Below are 26,745 nucleotides of genomic sequence, written 5' to 3' on the forward strand. Positions count from 1 at the left end.
AGCCACGGATGCAGTCTGACTAGGGCCAAAGCCTGACTATTGCTTCTCTTCACTTAGGAGCAAACTGGGGATGAGGTACCTTAACACCAGTCCCCTCTTCACAGTTGTTTTCATCTTTTGTACCAGATGTTCCACATTCATCTGAAAATGAAACAGAAAATCCAAAGCCCGGCTGAGAGTGGATCTGGCTGGGCAGGCTCATAGATCCCTTCTTCCCCGCCAGGCGTCTGCAGGAGGGAGAGGGACATGAAGAGGGCTATTTACAGCCCAGGGCCTGAACCGTGCCTAAGCCCTTTAAGAAGGTCAGTGCAGACTGAAATTAAGACTCCAGATGCTACAGGCAGAACAGGCAGAGGGAAAGTTGGACAAAGCGTGGCAACTGTCAGTTTTCGGCCCCTTCAGAGGTTTCCAGTTCTCCCTCCCTCGAGGGCTGACCCTGCTCCCCGTGTAAGTCTCTAAACGGCTTGCGTCCGGGTTGCATCCGTCCGTGTACAGCAGTGATTCACCCAGAAGCAGTCCCTTCATTGGGCTTTGAGTTGGGGGTGAAGGAGAGAAAAGGTCACCCTCCACTGCAGGCAGGGGTTGGCTGGGCCCTTGGATTAGGGAGTTCCCTCAGCCTGCGGCCCTCCACTTTGTGGCTCTTTTTCCCTCCAGTGAATGGGGATCTTGGAAAACGAGGATCATAAAGGTATGCCCTCAAAAAACGGAATGAGGACCCCGGTTTTGTAGCAAGGGAAATCTGGCGGGGGGTAGGGGGGTGGGCGTGTGACTTTCTCAATCAGTTAAACCGCCTACTCAAAGTTTAGAAAGGTTTTGTAACCTCACTAAACCTTTCTGATCTGTAATATGGAGATAATAGCTCCCTTGCATGTCTGTTATGAAAATAAAATGCAAAACCGCACGTAAAGTGCTTAGCTGCATACCACCCTTCAAACAAATGCTCCAGCAACAGGAGCGGCGGCCACGTACAGGAGGTTACACCAGAGAATGCCCGCCCGGTGCTCCTTCTAGGACTCCACACACAGACCACACATCAGCTCTGTCCTCGCCTTGGGCTCTCACAGCTTAGGTTGCTGTAGGGACAGTGGGGAGAGACTGGGGCGGGGAGAGGGGCTCTGGGTAGCTGTCTACCTGCAGGTCTCGAATGGTGAAGGGCTCCTCAAAAATATAGGCAGCATCAGCCCCGGCTGCCAGGCCCGCCATGGTGGCCAGGTAGCCGCAATAGCCACCCATAGTTTCAATGATAAACACCCGGCGCTTGGTGCCTGCCGCTGACTGCTTGATGCGGTCACAGGTCTGCAAAGACAACAGGTCATAGAAAGACACGGTCAGGGGTGTGATTCTTGTCACTTCGCTGGCCCCTGCCATCACCCAACTCTGGAGCGACATCCTCCCCAGGCCAGCGGGGCCCCTACGCCTCATCGAGCGCTTGCCTTCCGGGACGGCAGGCACGTCTGCTAAGCAGAGTGTGGAGCTCCTCCCCTGGAAGGAAGCTGTCCCTACCCCTCCTGTTGCTCGGAGTAGGGGAACTAGGCTGTAGGACCTCAGAAAGGAAAAATCATTTGATATGCAGAGTAGAGACGCCTTTCTAGGTGAGAGGACTCACAAGGCGTGGAGGATGGACACCATATGTACGGTTAAAGGCAGTGTGTATAAATGCCGGGGCTTGAAGAAGCATTCTTCTAACAAACACTGCCACTTGGTTGGTACAAAACAAGTGGCTCACTTTCTACGCCCAGACTCGGTCCAGGGATTACAGTCCTGGCCAGAGGCTGGGAAGCAGTGGTGGCCCTCACCATGCAGATGGTGTTGAGAGCCGTGTCGGTCCCCACACTGAAGTCCGAGCCGGGCACGTTGTTGGAGACCGTGGCAGGGATGACCACAAACGGGATGCAGAGCTCGTCATAGTGCTCCCTGCCCTCCATCAGCTCTAGGCCCCCCGTGTAAGCCTGAGAAGACGAGAGCAGCAGGGGCGGGAATGAGGGGAGAGGGAAGGCGGGGGCGGGGGGGGTAGGAAGAAAGGGGGGGGGGCACTCACCTCAAAGCCCCCGATGAGGACAAGGCCCTGAATGTTGAACTTGGTGATGTTGGCACTGATCTGTTCGAAGCTCTTCTTGGGTAGAGTTCTAGTTGATTGGGGCAGGGGGAGGGGAATAGAATTTGGGGAAGAGACAGCAAAATTGAAGGAGAGAAACGCTAGAGTTAGAAGGCACTTTGTTTATAGTTTCTTAATTTGTGCCCCCTTCCCTACCCCACTTTCTCATCCCCGTCCGAGGATACACGCTGGGGCTCTAAGTTGCCAGAGCTGCTAAGAGATGTCTGGATTGGCACGTCTGCCCTCATGAGGCAACTGTGAGCCTGGGGGGAGCGGACCCAGAGACAGCACTGGTCAGGCAGACCCTGACTGGATGAACTGATGCCCGTGTGCCAAGGCCCACCTTTCAGGGCAACTAGGAGGAAGTGCTCCTGTAATGCACTGACCTTTTAGTTCCAAGTTTAGAACCACCTTGGCCAGTCCAGCCCCCAACATAGCTCCAGCCAGCCTCCTCGATCTGCAGGGAAAGGTCGCACAGGTCCGCCTCGTGGCCTGACACAACTCGGTCAGCTCTGACCCCGCCCCGACACCCACCTGCCCGGACAGAGGAACGCCAGGCACCAGCTTTTCCCACCTCACTCAACTTCCTCCCCTTTCTGCTCGTTCACAAATCTTAAGCGCCTTAGATTACGCCAGGCCCTGTGCTGAACTCTGGGACAGAGAATTAAATCAGACACGTTGTTTGCAAAGGGTTCCTTTCAGTGGCTCCTGCCTGTTCCCACTGCCCTAAAATTAAATACAGTAGTCCCCCTTTATCTGTGATTCCACTTTCCAAGCTTTCAGTTACCTGCGGTCAATCTCAGTCCAAAAATATTAAATGGAAAATTCCAGAAATAAACAATTCACAGGTTTTAAATTGCATGCTCTTCTGAGTGGCGTGATGAAATCTTGCACCATCCCACCCAAGACGTGGGTCATCCCTTTGCCCGGTGTGTCCACGATGTATACGCCACCCGCCCGTTAGTACAGAAAAAACACATAGTATACAGCTGACCCCGAACAGCATGGAGGTCGGGTGCCAACCCTCTGCGCAGTCAAAAGTACATGTGTAACTTGACAGTCAGCGCTCACATCCACCGCTCTGCATTCGTGGATCCAACCAACCCCGGATCATATAGTACTGCAGTATTTGCTACTGAAAAGTCCTGGGGACTTCCCTGGCGGTCCAGTGGTTAGGACTCGGTGCTCTCACTGCCGTGGGCCCAGGTTCAGGTCAGGGAACTAATATCACACAAGCCATGCAGCATGGCCCAAAAAAAAAAAATTCTGCATGTAAGTGGGCCCATGCAGTTCAAACCCGAGTTGTTCCAGGATCAGCTGTACCTAGGGTTTGGTGCTATAGTGGTTTCAGGCATCCACTGGGGATGTGCCCCCAGCAGATAAGGGGGGACTACTGTATCTACTTCTGCTTGAACCCCAAGAGGAGAAAAAGGTAGTGAGTGATGGGGGAAGGTAAGAGAACAGGCAGGTGAGCCACTACACTTCTCCTCTGCACCACTGCTCCTTGGCCCCAGAGTAAGTGCCCTCCTTCCTTGTATCCCTGTACCTGACCCTTGGCCAGGCCCTCGAAGCCGTCGTGTACAACCAGCACTCGGTTGCCCTGGATGAGACCGATTCTCACGGTGGAGCGGACGGCGGCATTCATGCCTGCGGCCGGGGCCCCCACATTCATCACGGCCACTGTGTAAGAGCCACTCTGGAGAAGGAAGCAGAGGGGGAAAGGGGAAAGAGGGGACAGCAGGGGGAGGGGGACAGGTCAGTGAGGGGAGCTACACTCTGAGTCCCTTATGGTCCTGACAGCACACCCCTACCCCAGGGAACACCAGCACAGCCTGTCCCCTCCCCCATAGGAGGGACGCAAATGTCTTCATCACAGATCAATAAATAAAGCTGTGCTCCCTGATCCCAGGTATCACTGCAAAATGAATAGGAGACCCTCCAGAGCAGTGTTTCCCGATGTGGGATCCTTGGACCACCTGCTGTATCAGATCCACCCAGGGAGCTTGTTAAATCTGCATATTCCTGACCCTACCCCCGATCTGAATCCCCTCTGAGGGAGGGGAATATGCATGTTTAATAAGCAACCCAGATAATTCTGGTATATGGTAAATATTAAGAACCACTACGCCAATGGAAGAGGTGGCTCAAATACACTTAGATGTGATTATTCCAGATTTGCCCAGAGAAAATAATACATGAGCCTTCTTTCCCATTCCTTGCATGCTATCTTGTCAGCCCTAAACTGGATGTGGGTCTTGGCTTAGAGACCTTCAGGGCACTCTAAGAACATGGGCTTATATCTGGGGTGACTGAGAGAAAATTATCTTGGTGGGGTCTAGGACTCAGCACTGAAGATTACAGGCGGGCAAAGAAGTAGGTTGTGTGGACTGAGGGTAGCACTTCATAATGGGAGAATAAGGGGAGACAGCAACTTGCCAGTACCTTAGATACTGGGGGTCTGACATGAGCCAGAAGCTTGTATACCTCCCAGTTGTTCATGAAGCTCCTAAAAAAGTACAGAGAGAGAGAGAGAGAGAGAGAGAGAGAGGGAGGGAGAGAGGGGCGGTGTCTCCAGGCCATTCCCCGAGGCCAGCAGCTAAGGGGATCTGGTCTGAAGTTTTGCTAGCAGCGTGAAGTTCCACAGGGCAAACCTCTAAGGACATAACTGGGGCTGAGCAGGGATTGGGCAGGCCTGCAAAAAGGCCACTAACTCACCAAACACTCCCTGAGCACTCTTCCCCCCTCGCCTAGAGAAACTTATGATCTAGCTGGGTCCACATATAGAAATAACAGACTATGAAAGGCTAAGGCCAGGGAGGGAATCCCTGGGGTGAACTGAGCCACCTGGTCATCTCACAACTAATTCTCAGAAGAAACTGTTGCAGAGACAATAAGAAGAGGAAAAAGCAGAAGCTCCTATTTTGGGTCTGGAGCTACGTCAATTTTTGGCTTCATTCTGGCATCTGATTTCTGTAGCTAGTGAGCTCCTGGTCATTTCCTCACCGGCCTCTCAGCTTCAAGGCTTCATCAAATCTCCTCTCATCCATGGCCTTGGTCACGTCTTTGGTCTGAGGGAGGAGCACGGCAACAGTCAGACTCCAGGGCAGGGTTCTGCAGCGCTGGATTCCCATCCCACACTGAGACCCTGCCCATCTCTGGGCTTGTGATTGGATCCTGCCCATCCTGTACCCCACCTTTTCTATGCCCCCCAAACTTTCATAGAAGAGGTATCTTTGTTTTTCCTTAATTTTCTGAGTAATGAGCAGCAAAAGAACAGGGCTGATTCTATGCTCTATTTATTCGAAGACAGGCAGAGTGGAGGCGTACACACAGGTAAGATAGCATCTTCCTCCATTCCACAGCCAGGGCCCCAGCCTCAGAGGAGCCTCTAAACTAATGACTAAATGAAGACGATCCTGCAGGTAACCAGTTAGGAGGAAAGGCTGATCCCTGCCATGTGCTTCCCAACTATTGCTTTCTGCTCTGCGAGCCAGGGCTTCAGCTTGGGGCTTTTAGAGATACGGTTCCAGGCAAGGCTGGAGCTTGTCTGGGCTGTAGGTCATTAGGACTCCCAAGTCTCAGAGAGAAGCAGCCAGGAGACAGAGAGCCAGCCCAGAGAATCAACCGGACACCTGAGTTCCCAGCCTCAGCGTCTGCCCTGTGGTATCAGAGGAGCAATTCCTCCATAACTAGAGCCACCACTTCCTGAGCACTCAGCATCTTCCAGACCATTTACATGTCTTCTCTCCAGTCCTTATACTCACCCTCGAGGTGAGCGTTTCTTAGTAACCTCATGTTGGTTCAGAGAAACATGTTCAATGGAGGAATCAGAGAGAGGGATAAGCTACCCAGCCAGACCTTAATAGTATTCCCCTGCTTTTAATAAGTTTGGAGAGAGATTGCATGGGTCTCATTACTAGGTAGGATGTAGAGTTTCGCATCTTCTTTAGCAACATCTGGCGGATGGGAAAACTGAGGCTTAGTTAGAGAGGTGACAGCTCCTGCACAAAGCCCATCGCGTGCCTTCCCCACGCGTCCCTTCCTGTGCTGCGCCACCTCTCCACCTGCTCCCACCCTGGTAGCCTCGGAAGCTGCTCTCTTTCCGCATTAGCTCGAGCTCAGAGACGGGTTTGGGGCTGGCAGGAAGGCAGGTTGGGGTCAGTACTCACCACCTGGACACACTCCATGAGGGGCAGGCGCACAGCCTGGTTACCAGAGAGGCTCACCACACAGGCTGGGGTGTCCGGGGTCCCCTCCAAAAGTGCCATCACTGCTTCCACACCCATCCTGCTGCCCTGCAGGGAGCAGAGACAGTCTGGTTCAAGCCTCCCCATCTAGTCTTGGCCTGGAGAACCTGGGCATTCAAGGCCCTTTCCAAATCACGAGTTGAGTTCCGCATTTAAGGACTGTGGCCAAGAACTCACTGGGCTTTACCTCCCGACCCAGATTTTGTCTAAAGCTTGATGACTCTTCATCCTTTTGCCACCAGAACCCCAAGGATTCTACCTGGTTCCAGAGAAACATCCACTACAGTAATCAAGGGGATTACTGGGGCTGAATAATATTCCCTTCCTGATGGAAGTAGGATAAGAGGATACAAACTGAGTATCTGAGGTTAGATCTTAATACTTTCACTCATGCTCAAAGCTCTAAGATATCAGACCTTAGGGGAGCATATCGTTTCCCATCATTTTCTGCAACAAAAGAGAACTCCTGAGCACATGGGAATGGGTCAAGGGCCACTGCAGTCCAGAGTCTGGTGGCAGGGTGGCATGAGCAACGGTTAAAGCCCCTGTGCTAGTGAAGCGCTGTCCTGCTGGCAAAGGACAGCAGGTTGAGGGTTCCACGGTGTGAGGGCCCCAGAGCCCCATGACTTACCAGGATTCTGTCAAAGGCCGACGGTGTCCCACCCCGCTGCACATGCCCCAAGACAGTGACCCGGGTATCATATCCCAGACGCTTGACCACCAGCTGAAGGGATCAAGAGAGGGACAGAGAGAGATACAGAGTCAAGGACCTAGACTTAAAGTCAAGGTCCCTAAACAAGCAGGGACCTAGATAAACCAAGGATGACTTAGCCTCTTATCTTGTAATGATTCCTAGGTGGGAGGAAACCAGGGGGCAGGAAACCTGGGGAGAGATGTGCAGGACTAAGGGGAGACTCAGAAACCACCAGGGAATGGGGCCAGGGTGGGTAAGGTGTCAAGGCCTCTCTGGCTCCATTCATACGAACATTTTTGATGTCTTCTGAGCTGATTGGTTTCCCATTCTTGTCAATCGCACCCTCAGCCACAATGATGATGTTGAGACGAGAACCACGGTTCCTTGTCTGGTCAAGAACAAAGGAAAACATGGTCAGTGTTACGAAACTGATGGACAGGAAAGGGGCCAGCAGCAGAACAGGGCGAGGGATTTTCAAAGGGCGAAATAAAGCGCCGGTACCTCGCTGAGCCGGCGGCAGAGGTGCTCCTCCCAGTCATCATCTGGTGGACACTCAGGAATAAAAACCCAGTCGGCCCCACAGGAGAGAGAGGTGACAAGGGCCAGGTATCTGAGACGAGAGCCAGAAGCGTCATGCCAGGAGCTACACTGCACAAACAGCCTCTCCCGTTCCTGACAAGGCCTAGTCCCGTAGCCAGTGAAAGGTCTGAGGAGCCGCCATTTCATTCTTGGGGCGAGGGGACGAGCCCCACTGGTTCAGCCAATCAGCGAGATTCTGTCCCTGAAGAGCCCCTCCTATCCACACTCACCCGCCACAGCGGCTCCCCATCTCAGAGCACTGTCTGCTCTTTCACCCGTGCACGTGTGGGATGTAAGGGAGGTTGGGTGGAGACGGGGAAAGGCAGCCACCCCAAGTGTGTACACCTCCAATGTGCCACCACTGGGAGGCCTCCCCGGACTCCCCGGGGAAGAGGAAAGGGCTACTGCCTGGTCCATGGCATAAACGAGGCAAGGTGGGGGATCTTACCCGCAGTGCCGGCCCATCACTTCTAACACAAATGTCCTCTGGTGGCTGTAAGAGACAGACATAGGGCTTACACAGTCCAAGTGGCCCTATGGCCAGGACCAAGCCCCCACCCACACCGAGGCCAAGGAAGCGCTTGGCGAGATGCATTTATGCTGTGGGCTTTCCAGCAGGTCTCCTGAGACACCTGGAAGACCCAGGGGAAACACTTTAGCCACAGGGTGTCCCAGGCCTGAGAAAACACCACAGAAAAAGGTGTCAGTACTGAGGCTCTGTGCCTGGGAAGGAGGGGGCCTGGGAAGGGAAGGAGCGAAGGGAAAAGAAGCGGAGGGAGGACTCCACTAACCTCGAATCCTCCAGGATCAACCTGCAGGAGACTGTCACCCGCCCCCGCCCTCCCATTCTCCTGCACTGCTTCCCGAGTCCCTGCCCTTCTGAGCAGTGGCGTAATGGCCACTACAATCTCTGGGACACGGTTGGAGAGGTTTGGGGCTCCCTGGATTTGTCTCAGTCTGGAGACAAATCATTTAGACAAATCATTTTTAATCATTTAGGAGACCCCACAGGTATTAAAGACCTCAGAGCAACACATTTGGACAGTGGGTAGATAGTGGCCAGAGGTAAGTCTTATAGAATTTATAGAGCAGTGCAATTCAGTGCTCTAGGGATAATTTTTAGTTAAAAACAATGTTCTAGTCCCAGAAAACTGGTCACTGTAGTCACCATAGCTCAAGCACTTTCATCTTCTCTAGTCCCCAGCTGGTTGGTCTGTCCCAGCGCCATCCTCCCACACCTCCTCCCACTGGGCCCTCACCTCTGAGCGGTAGTGGTGATGGCATCTACAATCTCTATGATCCGGTGCAGGGCAGAGTCAGTGCCGATGGTCATGTCAGTGCCGCAAAAGTCGTTGTCAATTGAGCCAACCAGACCCACAATGTTCAGGTACCTGGACTTGGCAGCCTCCTCCACAGTGATCTTACCTGACAAGGGGAAGCAAAGCAGGAGGCACTGGGTGAGGTCCCTGGCATGCTAGGGAGCAGGTGACTGGAGAGGGAAGGGGCTGCAGCCAATGGCAGTTGTTGACAATGGCAGATAAAAGAGGGCAAAGACGGCCCTCTGTGTCTGGGCAACAATTTTCTTCCATGGGAGGGAAAGGCGGGTGTGTGTGCACATACGCAGAAACCACACTCACGAGAGCAACGTCTCACCTGATTTCTGGAGGTCGCTCAACAAGTCACTCCACTCAGAGCGGAAGGTGTCGGCCCCGGTGAGGCTGCCATCACCCCCAATGACGCACAGGTTGGTGATCCCGCGCTTCACCAGGTTGTGGGCAGCTCGGAGCCGGCCCTCTCGTTCCCGAAAGTCCTTGCACCGGGCACTTCCAATCACCGTGCCTCCCTTTGGGGAAGAGGTGGGAGTCAGCTCCCCAGGTGACATGGCCAAATTTGGGCTCAACATGCTAAGATTGCCCTATCCCAACACTGTGATGGGCGGGCATCACCACGTGGCTCCCTAGGAAGTTCCCTGACATCCTGAAGAGTCACTGGCCCCTTCTTTTGTGTGTGTGTGGTTTTAAAGTTTTATTCTTCATGAAAAGGATTAATGAAGTTCACATGAGTTTCAAATTCCAGAGTCACGAATACTGATGTTTAACTCCGTTGTCTGAGGGTACATAATTGTACAAGCTTAGCCATTAATAGAAGACATGCAAGTCTTGATTGCCTTAGACACGTTTCTATTTCATTTGCCTAACTCCTTTGACTGCATTCAAGATTGTTCACTTTATCTTAATTTTCAGCTTGATTTGCATGGGCCTACCCATAGCTTTCCCTGTTTTTAACCTCCTTGTAGTTCACTGAGTTGGTTTTTGTTTTGTTTTGTTTTGTTTCTGGCCCCTTCTAAAGGAAGGCGAGATGGTGCTGGCTGAAGTATCACAGGGTCATTCCCATGTTCTGCTACACTTCTTAGAAGACTGCTAAGATGGGCCCATTCCACTGAAGGCTTTGTCACTGTGACTGTCCTAAAGAGAACTAGGAATACACACATATCTGTAGGCTTCTGAAATAATCTCCATCTTTCTCACCTTAGACATGTAAGAAGCAGCAGCAGTGACTTCAACAGGGACAAGGCACCGCTAATCCTTTCCCCTTTGCGCCTGGGGATCTGTGTGCTAGTGGGAGGAGCCACAAGACCCAGGCATTCACAGGAAAAACAGCTCTGAATATGGAAAGCCCTAAATCCCCAGGAGCTTGTAGATACCCCAAGAGAGGAAAGTACACTTAGGGTTTTCACAAATCATATGAACTCCTGGCATCCATGACTTCGGGGGTATTGATGGAGAATTATGGCTCATTCTCAGACCATGTTATGGAGGCACCATTGCCTGTATAAAACCTTCACAAAGTGCTGCTCATTACATTTCTTCCCATGGATTTTTTTTAGGGGATTGAGGTAAAGAATGAGGATACAAATGTAATGTGCAGATTTTTCAGTAAATCAGAAGATGAGTTTAGAATGACGTAGAGAAAGTAGCAAAAAGGGCTGTGGATACAATCGAAATCATTTTAGATTTTTCTTTAAACTCTAAAACGCTCTCTCGGTTCCTTCCTTCCTTAAAAGGTCTGGTATCAGGTCACCTCATCGTCATCACATGAGGACTGGCAAACTTCAGCTCTACTCTGGCTCTGGCTCCAGTCCTCTGGTGAGGTTATTTTCAGGGCCTGACCTTCCCTGTGACCCCAGAGCAGGACCTGTTACATGCCAGTTCCTCAAGTCATGCCTATGACCTTTCTATAAAAAGCAAAGTGTCCTGTGATCACACACCCAATCCTCCATCCCGCCCCAAGAAACCAGCGTGATGTTTTCAAATGTAAAGAGTAAAGGACAAACATAGCCCCTCTCTGGTCACAGAATCCCTTCTCATCAAACCACATGGCAGGGAATTCAGGAAACCATGAGCCCCAATCCAAGTGGGGGCGAGACAAGGACAGGACAAACACGGGACAGGAATCCTCTGGAACATACCAGCTGAAGCATCATCGAAACACTCTCCCAGGTGGCTTCCCTGATGTTATCTCCACCATCCACCAGGCCTTGATAACCCTGTGGGGTACATTACACCCATTGAGCCTCTGCTAGGCTTCCCCCAAACTCCCAGGATTAAGACAGAGTCCCTGGGAAGAGGTTCTCTGAGAATCAAGTCACCCATCCCGCCTGCCATTACTGACGCCTGGGTGCTCCTGAGAATAACACAGTCCAAGGAAGGAGACGTCAGCTTTTTCAATACCCTCTTCTAGTTTCTCTCATTCTCTAAACATCAGAATGCCCTTCCTAATATTTGATCTTGATTCCTCTTATTTTTGGTTCATCCCATTTCCTCCCAGGGGAACTAGATGACAGATGGTTTTGATAACCAACAATGGAGGAAAAAAAGAAGGGTATGTTGGAAGGAGGAAGGGAGATAAATGTGACTTGAAAAGATAAGAGACTATAACGTTTGAGAGAAGAAAGGCAGACAGACCTTATGGAAAGAAGAGTGGATAAAGGATGAGAGGAAAAGGAGAGGAGGGAACCAAAGAGGACTTAGAACCTCAGAAAGTAAGGCAAACTGCAGAAACACAGTGGGACTCTAGGGCTCTGTCCCTCCTAGGGCTCTGTCTCTGGATGTATTGAATTTGCTATGAAATACTAACTCATTTCACCTTCTCTTCTCTTGGGGGAGGTAAAGGGAAGACAGAGCTACTTCCTATTTTAAATCGAACAGGCAACACGAGGACCCAGCCTGCAGATCCCTGGGACCCACCGTCATTACTGGAGCCCCGAGTGGGGAGGGGTGACTTGTGAAGACAGGGAACCAAGACTAACCAGACACAGCAACGTAACTGGGAGGTAAGGAAAGAGGGTGGGGAGGGGGAGCAGAAACCAGAGAAAGAATAATGGGGAGCAGAGCAGAGAACCAACCTCATGGACAAAGAAGACACGGGCACCAGTATAGATGCCAACTCGAACCACAGCCCTGACAGCAGCATTCATACCTGCAAGGAGGAAAGAGTCAGAGAGAGGTTATCCTAAGAAAAGCAGCCCTGGACTCTAAGATCTGAGACAGTCCTTTTCTAAGGCTTTTCTCTGAATCTAGAATCCTCTCATCCAATTCTTCTGGCCTCCCCACTAACACTGAATTACTTCATTCAATGTTAATATAGCACAAGTTACCTCCATTCCTCTCCCCTCCCCCCAAAACCCCATCTTTCCTAAGCCCTTTCCTTGCCAGGGCAATCTGGGGAATAATAATCTTGAATGCTTATTGTGGGGTTAGATGCTGCTAGATGCTTGTCGATCGCCAACTCATTTAATCCTATCCACAGCTCTGGAGCTGCCTCCATTTTACAGATTTGGAAACTGAAGTTCAAAGAGGTCGAGGTCACAGAACTAGGACGAGCTCAGCTTTTAATCCAAATCCTAAATGTCTAAACCAACACTGCTGACCTCCATGCTAATCCCAATGGCTGTACGAGGCTTTTCCTTGCCTTCTGCATTGAATCTAGGTATCCAGCTTGTATAGGCTTTTCAGGACAAAGACATGGCTCTCTGGGGCTCAGTGACCTGACCATTCACAAGCTGTTCATGAGCACAACAATTACTGGCTGGCGGATTCTCCCAGTCTACACACACACACAGCTTTTTAGTGTCATTGAGTTGGTGTATGTTCCAGTGTGCACCACACACTGAGATTCTCTGGCTCCCAAACTACCAGAAGAGGTTGTGACCAAGTGTGCAGACAGAATTCGTGGAGACTCTATGCTCTCCTTCTCCCGCGCTGATATTCTCCTGTGACCCTGTGGGTAACATGTGTATGAGGAACTTACAAATCACTCTGCCAATTATTCTGTTTCCACTGGGAGAAACAATTAGGGCTGAAACAGAGAGGAGAGCCTTTCCTCCTTTTCCCATGTGAGTGCTATCCTTCTCCTAGTAGCTACTCAATGACAAGAACTCTCTCCCAAGAGTATGGGAAGGAGCTGACCTGTCTCAACACACAACACATGGTTGTGAAGACCTCCACAGCAGAGACAATGTCACTGCTGACTGTGCTCAGCACAGCCTCACTGGTGAGACATTCCTGGGTCTTGATCCTGGTAACCCTGTCTTACCTTGTAATGTGAGGAGGTGATGCTGCGATGGATCAGCTTCTTGTGAACCACTCTAATCACCATCCCTCAGATACCCCTGTATACATTACACATATTTGTTTCAATCTCAAATCTATTCATATGGTCCTTAACCCTGCCTGGGGAAATATACCAGTGAGCACTAGAGAAGTCAGTAACTGGAAAAATCTGCAGTAGCAGACTAAAATCCATAACAAACTATTGCATTATCCAAAGCTATCTGGAATGGAATAGAATCAAAAAGATTCTATTGGGTTTGTTTGTTTGCAGGCTGACAAAGGTTGGTATTACATGGCGACAAGCTCCAAATTAAATTGAAGGTTCATTCACTTACTGAACAAATATTTATTAAATACCTCTCATGTTCCTGACACTATGTAGGCACTGGGGATGCATCACGGAATGATAGAGAGTCTGGGGATACAAAGATAAAGAACTCAGGAATGGTCCTCAAGACTTGGGAAGAATTATAGTGTTATTCTAAATTGGATCCATATGGAGGGGATTTGTACAAAGTGCAGGGGGGACAAGGAAAAGGAACATCTACGCTGCCAGGAGGAAGCCAGGGAAGGTGATACAGAAAAGACAGCATTTGTCCTGAGGCCTAAAGGATAATTTCCTTTCAAATCTTTTTGCTAGGTGGATGAATTTGGGGAGTGTTATAGACAGGAGGAATAGCACAAATAAAGGTGAGGGTCAAGAAATAACCTTAGGAAATTCAGTATTATAAAGAATAAAATGTAAAATGATGGCGAGATGAAGCTACACAGATGGGCAGGCACCTGTGTGCCCAGTGAGGAAGTCTGGCTTTTATTCTGAAGGCCAGGGCTTGACTGGGGATCCATGGGTGATAGTTTCAGGGAATCCATGAACCCCATGAAACTATATGAAAAGCTTTGTGGGCACGGGCATTTCTTTTGGGAGAAGGTCCACAACTTTCATTTGATTCTTTTTTTTTTTTGGCCGCACCGCACGGCATGCGGGATCCTAGTACCCCGCCGGAACTGGGATCAAACCTGCAGCCCCTGCAGTAGAAGTGTGGAGCCCCTGCGTAGAACCAGGGACCACCAGGGAAGTCCCTCACTTGATTCTTAAAGGGGTCTGTAACCTTAAAAAAAAGTTGCAAGCAACAGAGAATCTTTGAAGAACTTTGAGAGCGGTGGAACATGATGAGATTTACGTATCAGAAAGATCACTCTGCCAGCAATGTGAAAGACAGACCGAAAGAGGTGACACTAGGGTTAGATGGCAGCCTAGACAAAAACGATGAGGGCCTAGACTGGGAGAGTGGCATTTAGGACAAAACAGAGATACTGGACAAGAGACGCCTAGGAAACAGAAGCAACAGGACTTCCATCTAATCGGCCATGTGATTAGATTTCAAGGTGTTGGAGAGGAAGAAGGAGATGTCCCGTGACTGGCTTAGGCCACGGGGAAAATGGTAGTGCAGTTAACTGAGCAGAGGCGGGTTTTGGTTCGGGAAGGTAGGGGTGGGGGTGATATATTTATATTTGGATCTACTGAGTTTGAAGTTCTTGTGGAACATCGATGTGGACTTGGAAGAGACTGTTTCAAGAAAATATGTAAAATTAGAAGGGAAAAGGGCAAGGAATGGAACCCTGAGGAAAACCAACATTGAAGGAATGGGCAGAGAAAGAGGAGTTCCATGATGAAAACTAACACTAACACTAACTAACACTAAACTAAAACTAAAACTAACATGATGAAAACTAACAGGGGTTCCATGATGAAAACTAACTAGCAAGAAAGGCAAGAGGAGAACCAGGACTTAGCAATGTCTTGGAAGCCAAAGGAGACAGTTTCAAGAAGTGGGAACATTGTCAAATGCTTCTGATAATTGATCTAAGGTGAGGACTAGAAGGTTGGGCTTGCCAACAGGAGGTCATTGGTGAGCACTGATGTCAAAACTTACTCACCTCATGCAGAGTGAAGTAAGTCAGAAAGAGAAAAACGGATACCGTATGCTAACACATATATATGGAATCTTAAAAAAGAAAAAATAAAGGTTCTGAAGAACCTAGGGGCAGGACAGTAATAAAGACACAGACGTAGAGAATGGACTTAAGGACACGGGGAGGGGGAAGGGTAAGCTGGGATGAAGTGAGAGAGTGGCATGGACATATATACACTACCAAATGTAAAATAGATAGCTAGTGGGAAGCAGCCGCATAGCACAGGGAGATCAGCTCAGTGCTTTGTGACCACCTAGAGGGGTGGGATAGGGAGGGTGGGAGGGAGACGCAAGAGGGAGGAGATATGGGGATATATGTATATGTATAGCTGATTCACTTTGTTATAAAGCAGAAACTAACACACCATTGTAAAGCAATTATACTCCAATAAAGATGTTTAAAAAAAAAAAAAACTTACTTATGACATCACTAAGGCAAAGCCCCATGAAGTCTAGAAGTCTAATTGAAGGACTTAAACGAATCAAACGAATCAAAACAAAAATCTGTAAAGGAAGGGGGCTTCTCAGAAGCTTTAGGAAAAGCCTGTGTGTATGAAAAAATACAAGGTTAGAGTCAACACAAAGCCATCAGTGCTTTAGGAAAGATGAATAAACTCAACTTAAAAAGATCAGAACAGATATGAAACTATTGTTTGTTTATTTATTTTCTAGACTTTCACAAGGCCTATGGGATTCTCTTTTGGATACCTGGAGTCCCGGAATATAAATCTATAATCTTAAGAAGTAAGGAAAAAACCTTCTGAAACATATAGGCTGGAATGCTGTTTCCTGCTCCGGAGGTGAGCAAGGGTAGGGGAGAAAACATTTAAGGAAAACAAATCACTTAAAAGGTTTTAAGTGTAAAGCAAACAACAGATGGTGGACAGGAAATATCCAAATCCATTGGGCAGAAGAAAAATCCCATAAGAAGATTCTCTTTTCTCCTCCCTCTGCCTTCTCACTTCAACCGTATCAACCTCCAGAGGTCATCCTTCCTGCCTCTGAATTGGATATCTGAGTGTTTCCCTAGAAATCGAGTTTTAGGACCCATTTTGTGCCTCTGTGCCTGTGTCTCAAACCCCTAGTTCCCTAGAAATCACAGACTGGGCTGTATAGATAGCTTACACTAAAAAGTCCCAGCAATTCTTTGGGCTCTCCTACTGGCCTCTTCATCACTGGTCTCTTCTGGTCCCAGGCCAGTCCTTGGCTGCTCCATATTGCCCTAAATAACCCTCTATGAGCAGCTGTCTGACTTATTAGAAGCAAGATGAAGGATAAGATTACAGGCACCATCCAGGGGGTACTCTGGGTACAGCCAGGAGGGGCTCTGGAGAACATCAGAAGCACATAGTTTGGAGTCTCCAATTACAGCCTGTTGGGAAGAGGCTTTAGGGAGAACTATGGGTGATGGGTCTCTATGACATGAGATAGAAGAAGAAACAATGTATGACTTGGTCACTACCTTTTTGCTAAAAAGTTTCTTTCTACCCTAACTGAACATTAAATAAGAAATAAAGGACATGAGGAGCAAATGTTTGTTAGATGTGAATTATACTTTCTGATGGATATGCAATTAAAAATTGTAAATCCTACAACAGCAATCCAGAGAGGGAATAGAATCCTGTTCCTATGAACCTTTAAAAATAGGATAAACATGCATTTGGAATGGACTGCCTGTCTGAAGACAGAGGGATAGAGTAGATGACTGAGGTCCTCTCCAGCAGAATATGCTGATTTCATAAGGCCAAATGTAGCATGGTTTTAAGAGGACTGGGACCACTTCTGGGCTGGAAAGGGAGTTAGGATTTGGTATCTAATCAGCCCAGTTTCTGAGTTCAGGATGTCTGATTCCTGGCCACTCTTCTACTTTAAGAGGTTACTAGCCTTGCTAAGTTCAGGGAATGACAGAGCTGAGGCCCCTCTTGATCTTATAGAGCCCAACCTCACTTTCCCATGTGGCCCACAGCCTCGAGGGAAAAACCTTTCTGTGCCCTTTCCCTGTGAGAACTAGGGCCCCTCAAACCTATCTCCGGGAAGGTCACTTTTGCATTTGAGCTGCTCTTTCAGTTGGGACCTCTCAGCTCTACTTGGAGTTTTCTGTTTTGCTTCCTTCCTCCCTAGAATTCCATCCTCTACAACTCTCAGTCCCTACTGACATGCACCTGTGATGTTATGGGGATTCACAGTGGGGTGTTTCCCTGGGTACACTGTGCCGGTCACAGAATCCCATAGGCGTTGGTCCAGTTGGGCCTTCCAGAAATGAGCTTATCAATAGCCCCTGCCTCCACAGAAGATGATCCTTCCCTTAAAGTGGGAGATGGGCATCTCTAGAATAAGAGGGTCTCTCTGCTCAGGATCAGAAGCTGGGAGGGCTCTGCTGCTCTTGGATCCACGTTAAATCTTAGACCTTTTTTTTTTTTTTAACCTCCTTCCCTCTCCAGGAAGCTCTACTTTTTCATAAATGCATAACTCTGTGCGCTTCATCCGGATTTTTTAGCAGGCTCTCACTTCCCCTAATCTGACAATCCAATTCCACAGGCCATCCTACCAAGGTTTTAGGATCAACACTCAGAGTTCCTGTTGAAGAACTCATTACTGGCACGGGATTCTTTCCAGGAGAGGAGAGAGAAGCAACAGAAACCAGGTCAGCAGTCTCCACAGCCTGAAGGAGGGCTCTGCATTCCTAATCTGGCTACTCTTCCTAAACTCAGGCCTCTGTGCCCTCCTTCCTCTGTTTCCTCATTATAGCGTTCTCCTGGTCATAATACATATCACAATTATAAACATTAGTTTAAAATATACTTAAAGTCTAGCTTAACTAATATACTAATAAGAAGGATCATAAGAGCAAAGATGATGTGTGACTTTTCCACTGATGTAGCCTTAGTGCCTACCATCCTGTTTGGCACACAGCAGATGCTCAACAATTCACTTTTTATTTAATTAGTAATGCATTTATTGCATCATGAACTATTCTAAGCACTTTACTTAAATGAAGAGTTCAGTTTCTTGAAATCTATCTTTTTCATGAAGTTTTCCCTGGTTAATCCAACCAACGCCTATCATTTCATTACGTAAGTGGATTCTACTTGGTTAAGACACATGTGATTATTTTTATTTATGTGCCTTACGTAAGAATTCTAGTAATGTATGATATCTTTCCTCATTAAAGTTCCCAAAGGAAATCAACTTCTCCACAACACACAGGACAAGGCGCTATACAAAGTGGGTGCTTGACACAAAGTCTAGGAAAGCCTAGGGAGGGTGGTGCAGAGGGAAGGGGAGGCTAGCTGAGATCCCCTTCTTTCTCTCTTTTCCTCATCACAGTCTCCATGTCCTAGTATCCCTTTCAAAGAAATTCTGCCTCTCTTCAACATATCACAAATTACGATATACAAGAACGTACATCAAAGAGGGAAAACAGTAAAAATAAATAAATAAATAAATAATAAATTGAAAAAAAAAGAAAAAAACACCACATCCCCTATCTGCCACTTCATCTTTCCATATACCTGATATTTCCTAGGTTTCTTGGACTCAACCCAGAGACGGGTTCTCTCTGGCTTTGCTTTCTGCCCCATCCCCTTGGATATGTACTGATTAACTGCTGCTGTTCCCGTTTGTTCAAGGGTTAAAGGAATGGAAGGGGAGGAGAGGCCAGATAATGATAGAATGACGCAGAAGTGCGCCTAGTAGAAGCAACTGTGCTGTAAGAGTGAGGCACCTGACCCTGGTCAGTGCAGGAGCTCTGCAGACATCAGAACTGGTACCTGAAGATTCACTAGGGCCCACCAAATACCAATGCCAAATCTCCTCCTTTCCCCATCATTTCCAACATACTTGAAGTGAATCCACCTACTGCCCCCTCAACAATTTTATCTCTTTAGTCTATTTCTTTCCAATGTTGCTTGAGAAAACACCAGTTTTCCAGGTACCAAAGGACCAAATGGTCCCAAATCTTCAGAGAAACTTGGAAAGAAGATTTATGGAGACTTAAGTGAATAAAAGTAGAGCAAATGAAATCCAAAAGCACTTGTGGACTTAGACCTAACAGAGTTTTAGGGAAGCCCAAGATTCCAGTGTGAATCTACAGCAGGAGGATCTTAAGGAAGATAGCTCTGTTCTACGGGCTAGGGAAGTGAGAAAATTCAAGGCAGCCTCCAAGCCATGGCTTTTGTCTCTCCCCAAGCTGGGCCCTCCTCCTTACCTTGGGCATCGCCACCGGAGGTTAACACGGCGATGGCTTTGCCAACCCCCAAGGTTTTGGCTGCATGGTGCTCTTCATGGGTCATGATCCACTCTAGAATTCAAGAGAATGGCCAGTTAAGACACAGCTGGATCAAGGTGCTATGAGCTCAGGGGATGGCTCTGTTAGACTGGCTAGAGCCACCTCAGTCAGGCTCTCCCACTACACTGAGTCTGAGCTTTGCAGCCTGGGATCTTTGGACCTCCTCCAGAAGAGAGCCACACCCCACAGAGTGACAAGCTGAAATGTCACAGAGATCAAGCCCAAGACTGCAAAAATCCTCGCTAATCCCTCCCACCCCAACTGGAGCCTATTTGGAGAATGAGCTAAGGTCAAGGAGAAGGGTGGGTGACTGAACAGAAATGAGAAAGGAAAAAGTTAAGTTAGCCTCAAAGATTCCTCCCTTTTAATGAAGGGAAGGGCTGTTGCAGAGGATAGGAATCAGATGAGGCTTGGGGCACTGAAAACTAGCACAGTGGAAGCAGAAAAGCAAGGGTAGGTTGGGTTATGGTGAAGATTAGGTTTGGGTGTTATGGAACTGTGCTAAGTTAGAACAGGAGTTTGAGGTTATAGAGGCACATTGGAGCTCGGGCAAAATAATGGTTCAGGCTCAGGAATGGTTAGGGACTTTCTCTGGCTTTTCCCATCCCTCTCAGGGTCTCTGCCTCCTGAGCATCCCTTGATCCTTTATCTTCAGGCCTTGCTCCTCACACTAAATACTATCAAATGGGAAGAGTAACACAAAATCACTGCCACATATACACAGGTATGTACACATGACATGTGAACACCTTCCTATTTTTGTCTTTAGGGCTTATCTGTCTCAAAGGAAAACAAAGGACATACTTTTGTATCCATAAAAATGCCAATGGAATCATCATTCTCCCAGTTATCCGGCTAAAATCTGTTATCTTTTAAATTTATCTCCTCTTTACTCTCAGAAACAAAACGGTTACCAAATCCTATTATTCTTCCTTCTTATTATCTTCCCTTATCCTTCTCTTCCTCTCTGTCCTCATTGCCTCTTTCCACCTGAATTGCTTACTACAATAGCTGGTCCCCCTCTGCTTGTGCTTCCCTTCTCCACTCTATTTGAGACACAAAATAAACCTCCATGGGAAGGTCATAGGCCCCTGAGGCCTCAGTGGAGGGAGGATTCATTCACACGAACAGGAGCAGATGACCTTTAAATACAGCTCATGTTTCTGCTATGAACCCAGGGCAATCAGGGTAGCTGCTGATAAAGACATAGGTCACATCCACACACAGATCCACACACATGCCAATCAAATACATGCAATGAGACACTCATGAAGAAAAACAAACAGAAACACACATAGTGCTGTTAACAAACACAGATTCACAGACATGCTACATATAATAAGTGCTGACAGATAAACCCAAACTTTTTGGGTTGGCATTCAAACTTCCATGATCTAACTCTTGCCTAGAGTTTCAACCTTTGCTCCCATGAATTCTCTGCTCCATGATCACCTGAACATTTCTTTGTTCCTCCCCACTTTTGTGCCTGTGCACACTGCATCACTTGTCCAGAAGGCCACCCTGGTTCTTTCCACAGATCAATATCCTACTCCATTATTTACGGCCCGTCCTAGTCACATCCCTGTTAAACCTATTAAGCCCTCACTGATTACCACAGGTCAAGGAGGGCTTCTTACTGGACCTCCTCTAATCACATATTGTCTGAAACCAGATCATTCACTTAGCACTTAATTACTACTTTATGTGATAGTTTAATTGCTTCTTACGTACTGAAAAGGTTGGACTAGATAAGGAGTCAGCAAACTACAGCCCACGGGCCAAATCAAGCCCTTCTAACGTTTTTGTATGGCAGCAAACTAAGAAAAATTTTTACATTTTAAGTGGTTGAAAAAACAATTCCATGACATGTGAAAATTATATGAAATCCAGATTTCAGTGCTCATACCACTCACATTCTTTTGCATATTATCTATGGCTGCTTTTGTGCAGAAGAGATTATTGTGACAGAGACCCGATAGCCTGCAAAGCCTAAAACATTTACTATCTGGCCTTTAACAGAAAAAGTCTGCAGACACCTGGACTAATGATTGCTAAAGTCATTTCCCCAACTAGACTGAAAACTCCTCGGGGGGTGGATCATGTTCATTTTTTAAACTCTCCCATGGCCTACCAAAGCCTAAAGAAGTCTATGCACATAACAACAGGAGTTCAATAAACTCTTGTCGAAAGCATTAGTGAACTGACAAACAACAGGAAATGCACACAAATATAGAAAAATTTAAAAATATGCTTGGATACAGATGTACCTCTATATTCCCTCTACTTCTAACACATACAGATACAAATAGGACTTAAGAAAGCAGATAGTGACAGTGAGAGGAATACAAACACACATAGATAGAAACACTCTCCTATTTAACCAGAGTGTTCCTGTGCAAATTTCTGCAGTTCTCAAAAAAAAGAAAGACTAAGTGGTTGCAAATAGGAAGGCAAAATTTTGGAAAGAAAAGAACAAAACATATGAGTACTATGCTGATCCCTTTTTCCCCTGAGTTTTTTTCTTCTCAGTCACTCTGGGAGCTCATCACTGGCAGAAACCCATACAGGGATCTTCCACCCACAGAGGCTTCAGTGAGGGAGAGAATTCATCATAAACGGGGAAGGTTAGGAGTGCTGACCGGCAAAATACAGCTCAAATTCTTCTTCTGCTTCTCTAAAATTGTTATAGAGGCACCAGTCACAGATATGCAAGCAGAGTCGTGAATAAACAGATCAACAGTGACACACACGTAGAAACAGACATGTTAAAACCTATATATAAAATCACAGGTGCGGAGATAAGCACGCGGGAGGGAGAAATACTGGAGAGGCAGCATCCTAGGTGCACTGATTTGAACTGGATGAGTGCCAGGGTAGGAGTCGGGCAGCCGAGGGCCACTAGGTCCGAACACCACCCACCCATCCGTGATTTCCAGGCAAAGGGGCAATGCGCGCAAGCCGAGCGAAGGGGCTAGGATTCTTCACCCATCCCCCGCCTCAGCTCTTGCTTCTGATGCCATGCCACCTCTTTTTCTCCCTTCTGCTCCTTTCTGTTCTCCCCACCGCCTCCTCCCAGCACGTTCATTCCCACCTCGCTCTCAGCTTTCCCCTCGCTCTTTACCCAAGGGCCCCTCTTGCCTTACAGTCTTAGCTCTCCTCCGCCCGGTCTTCCTTGCAGATTGTCCTTGGGGAAGGGGGGAGGGGAGCTTGGCGAACACGGGGAGGAGCCAGGTGGAGGCAACAGGGGAGGGGAAAGAGGAGAGCCTTTCCAGCCTCCACTAAGCTGATGCTGGCCCGGAGGCTCCGCCTCCTCCTGGTAGCTTTTCTCCTCCTCTTCCCCCTCCCGCTAAGAACACAGCTCAAATGTGACACCGGCTTAGTCTCTTCACTCCGAAGAGGGTTCTGGAGTCCCCGCATCTATCTCGGGAGCCATCAGCTCCTGTGTACAGCGCGAATCAGAATTATTTAGTTGCTTCCCTTGTTGTCATCAGAGACACTTTTTTTCCGAGCGGAGGCTGCCTGAGACTCCTTGCATTCAAACATCCTCCGCAACTAATAATAAGCCTCCCTCTCTGGCCCTATCCATTGTCTCCCACCTCTATCACTCTTTGAACAAACATTTATTGGAAGTCTGTGTGCCAGGTTTTGTATTAGGTTCTGAGAGATGAAACGACAAGTGAAACAGAATCCCTGCCCTTGAGGAACATTGATCACTGGTATTTTCTATGGAGGGACCTCAAAAACTCCTTTTACATTTACCTGCCTTTCTCAGAGAAAATACGGAGAAGCTACCTAGGAATGAGAGTACTAAGAGGCAAGACCCCTGCCTTGATAGCCTCATTCTCAAGCCTGCACTAGAAGAGGGTGCAGGATTCTGATAGTGAAGCAAGCATATCTGTTGGGCTACAAAGCAAACAGAATCCATTCTGGGAACATAGGTCCGGTACGACCACAGCAAGAGGTGCAACCTTTACTCAGATCCTCTTTACTCTTTCCACTGCTCCACCCATGCCTTGTTTCAATGCCTCTCCACAGTCATCGCTCGTCTCCTTGCTGTTTCTACTGCCCTTCCTCTTGCTTTCTTTCGTCTCTGCACCTGCACATTCTACAAACAATAAGAATGCAAGTGACTAGGAGATAAAACCATGTGACTACACAAAATTAACTTCTGTACTGCAAATGATACCATCAAGAAAGTGAAAAGACAACCCGTGGAATGGGAGAAAATATTTGCAAATCATATATCTGATAAAGGACCAGGTATCGAGAATATGTAGCTCTGGCAACCCAACAATAAAAAGGTAACCGAATTTAAAAATGGACAAAAGATCTGAGCAGATACCTCACCAAAGAAGACAGAAGATGGCAAATAAGCATATAAAATGATGCTCAACATCATATGTCATTAGGAACCACAAATTAAAACAGAGATACCACTACAATCTATTAGAATGAAAAAAAACAAACAAAAACTGACAATACCAAATACTGACAAGAATGTGGAGCAACAAGAACTCTCATTCTTTGTTGGTGCAAATGCAAAATGGTACAGTCACTTTAAAAGATAGTTTGGCAGTTTCTTACAAAGCTAAATATAGTATTACCATATGATCCAGCAATCACATTCCTAAATATTTACACAAATGAGTTGAAAACTACATCCATACAAAAACCTGCACATGAGTGTTTATAGCAGCTTTATTCATAATTGCCAGAAACTGGAAGCGACCAAAATGCCCCTCAAAAGGTGAATGGATAATCAAACTGTGGTACATCCATACAGTGGAATATTGCAATTAAAAAAAAAAATGACCCATCAAGCCAAGAAAAGACATGGAGGAAGCTTAAATACAAATTGCTTAGTGAAAGAAGCCAGTCTGAAAAGGCTACGTACTGTATGATTCCAACTATATGACATTCTGGAAAAAGTGAAACTATAAAGACAGTGAAAAGATCAATGGTTGCCAAGGGCTCAGAGTAGAGATGGAGCAATAGATAGGCAGAACACAAGGGATTTTTAGGGCACTGAAATTATTCTGTGTGATGCTCTAATGGAGGATACATAATTGACATTATGCATTTGTCAATAGTTATAGAACTGTACAACACAAAGAGTAAACCCTAGTGTAAACTATGGACTTTAGTCAATTATAATGTATCAATATTGGTTCAACAATTGTAACAAACATACCACACCACTGCAAGATGTTAATAATAGGGGAAACTGAGCAGAAAACGGAGAGGATATATGGAAACTCTGTGCAATCTGCTCAATTTTCTGTAAGCCTAAAGCTTCTCTAACAAATAAGTCTATTAATTTCAAAAATATATTCTGTTCAATGAAATATCAAATAAAATTGTGATATTAAAAAATATGGGCAAGGGTTTGAAAAGACATTTATCTAAAGAAAATATACAAATAACCAATAAGTACATGAAAAGACACTTTCTTTTTTTGAAGATTATTAATTCAATTTCTTTAATAGATATAGGCATATTCAAATCATCTGTTTCTCCTTGTGTGAATTTTGGCAGATTGTGTCTTTCAAGGGATTGGTCCTTTCCATCTAGGTTATCAAATTTGTTGGCATAGAGTGGTTCATAGTATTCCTTTATTATCCTTTTAATTTCCATGGGATCTGTAGTGATGTCCCCTCTTTCATTTTGGGTATTGGTAATCTGTGTCCTCTTTCTTTTCTTCTTAGTTACCCGAGCTAGGGATTTATTAATGTTATTATCTTTTCAAAGAACCAGCTTTTGGTTTCATTAATTTTCTCTGTTGATTTCTTGTTTTCAATTTTATTGACTTCTGCTCTAATTCTTTTTTTTTTTTTTTCCTGCTTACTTTGGATTTAATTTACTCTTCACCTATAGTTTCCTAAGATGGAAACTTAGGGAACTATAAGAGATTTAGATCATCTTCTTTTCTGATATATACATTCAAGTCTATAAATTTCCCCCTAAGCACTGCTTTCTCTGTATCCAACAAATTTTAATAAGTTGTGTTTTTCATTTAGTTCAAAATATATTTAAATTTCCTTGAGATTTTTTCTTTGACTCATGCGTTATTTAGAAATATGTTGTTTAATCTCCAAGTATTGGGGGATTTTCCAGTTATCTTTGTTATTGATTTCTAGTTTAATTCCACTGTGGTCTGAGACCAGCCATTGTATAATTTCTGTTCTTTTAAATTAGTTAAGATGTTTTTTATAGCCCAGAATGTGGTCTAGCTTGGTAAATATGTTATCATGTATGCATGAATGTATGAATGAATATGTATGGGTGAATCATGTGACCCTGAGAAAAATTTACATTCGGCTGTTGTTGGATGAATTGTTTTTTACGCTTTTTTCCTGGTAATTGATTTCTAATCTCATAGCATTGTGGTTGGAAAAGATGCTTGATACGATTCCAATTTTCTTAAATCTACCAAGGCTTGATTTGTGACCCAAGATGTGATCTATCCTGGAGAATGTTCCATGTACACTTGAGAAGAAACTGTAATCTGCTGTTTTCAGATGGAATGTCCTATAAATATCAATTAAATCTATCTGGTCTATTTTGTCATTTAAAGCTTGTGTTTCCTTATTAATTTTCTGTCTGGATGATCTGTCCATTGGTTAAAGTCCCCCACTATTATTGTTACTGTCAATTTCCTCTTTTATAGCTGTTAGCATTTGCCTTATGTATTGATGTGCTCCTATGTTGGTGCATATATATTTATAATTGTTATATCTTCTTCTTGGATTGATCCCGTGATCATTATGTAGTGGCCTTCCTTGTCTCTTGTAACATTCTTTATTTTAAAGTCTATTTTATCTGTATGGGTCCCTAGGTCTGCAGTGGGTCTCTTGTAGACAGCATATATATAGGTCTTGTTTTTGTATCCATTCAGTAAGCCTGTGTCTTTTGGTTGGAGCATTTAATCCATTCACATTTAAGGTAATTATCGATATGTATGTTCCTATTACCATTTTCTTAATTGTTTTGGGTTTGTTTTTGTAGGTCCTTTTCTTCTCTTGTGTTTCCCACTTAGAGAAGTTCCTTTAGCATTTGTGGTAGAGCTGGTTTGGTGGTGCTGAATTCTCTTAGCTTTTGGTTGCCTGTAAAGTTTTTGATTTCTCCGTCGAATCTGAATGAGACCCTTGCCGGGTAGAGTAATCTTGGTTGTAGGTTCTTCCCTTTCATCACTTTAAATATATCGTGCCATTCCCTTCTGGCTTGTAGAGTTTCTGCTGAGAAATCAGCTGTTAACCT

At 46.4% G+C, this 26,745-nt stretch overlaps 1 protein-coding gene across 3 annotated transcripts in view; it reads right to left on the reverse strand.

Moving 5' to 3' along the window:
• The window catches only part of PFKM (phosphofructokinase, muscle), a 40,947-nt gene that overhangs the window by 2,648 nt on the left and 11,554 nt on the right, over positions 1-26,745 (reverse strand). For 2 of the 3 annotated variants that reach the window (XM_061206309.1, XM_061206308.1), the window contains 18 exons: positions 19,408-19,500; positions 12,021-12,094; positions 11,085-11,162; positions 9,269-9,458; positions 8,875-9,040; positions 8,064-8,108; positions 7,538-7,646; positions 7,329-7,424; positions 6,974-7,066; positions 6,265-6,390; positions 5,099-5,163; positions 4,538-4,601; positions 3,642-3,791; positions 2,482-2,552; positions 2,039-2,126; positions 1,797-1,949; positions 1,132-1,296; positions 80-141 (listed from right to left, as the gene is read on the reverse strand). In XM_061206309.1, the coding sequence (XP_061062292.1) occupies positions 80-141; positions 1,132-1,296; positions 1,797-1,949; positions 2,039-2,126; positions 2,482-2,552; positions 3,642-3,791; positions 4,538-4,601; positions 5,099-5,163; positions 6,265-6,390; positions 6,974-7,066; positions 7,329-7,424; positions 7,538-7,646; positions 8,064-8,108; positions 8,875-9,040; positions 9,269-9,458; positions 11,085-11,162; positions 12,021-12,094; positions 19,408-19,500 (1,888 nt within the window). Of the gene's footprint in view, positions 1-79; positions 142-1,131; positions 1,297-1,796; positions 1,950-2,038; positions 2,127-2,481; positions 2,553-3,641; positions 3,792-4,537; positions 4,602-5,098; positions 5,164-6,264; positions 6,391-6,973; positions 7,067-7,328; positions 7,425-7,537; positions 7,647-8,063; positions 8,109-8,874; positions 9,041-9,268; positions 9,459-11,084; positions 11,163-12,020; positions 12,095-19,407; positions 19,501-22,631; positions 22,714-26,745 lie in introns of those variants that run through there. The other variant, XM_061206307.1, reaches the window with a different exon arrangement.

The sequence above is a fragment of the Eubalaena glacialis genome, chromosome 11 (genome assembly GCF_028564815.1).
Source record: "Eubalaena glacialis isolate mEubGla1 chromosome 11, mEubGla1.1.hap2.+ XY, whole genome shotgun sequence".
Classification (NCBI taxonomy): domain Eukaryota; kingdom Metazoa; phylum Chordata; class Mammalia; order Artiodactyla; family Balaenidae; genus Eubalaena; species Eubalaena glacialis.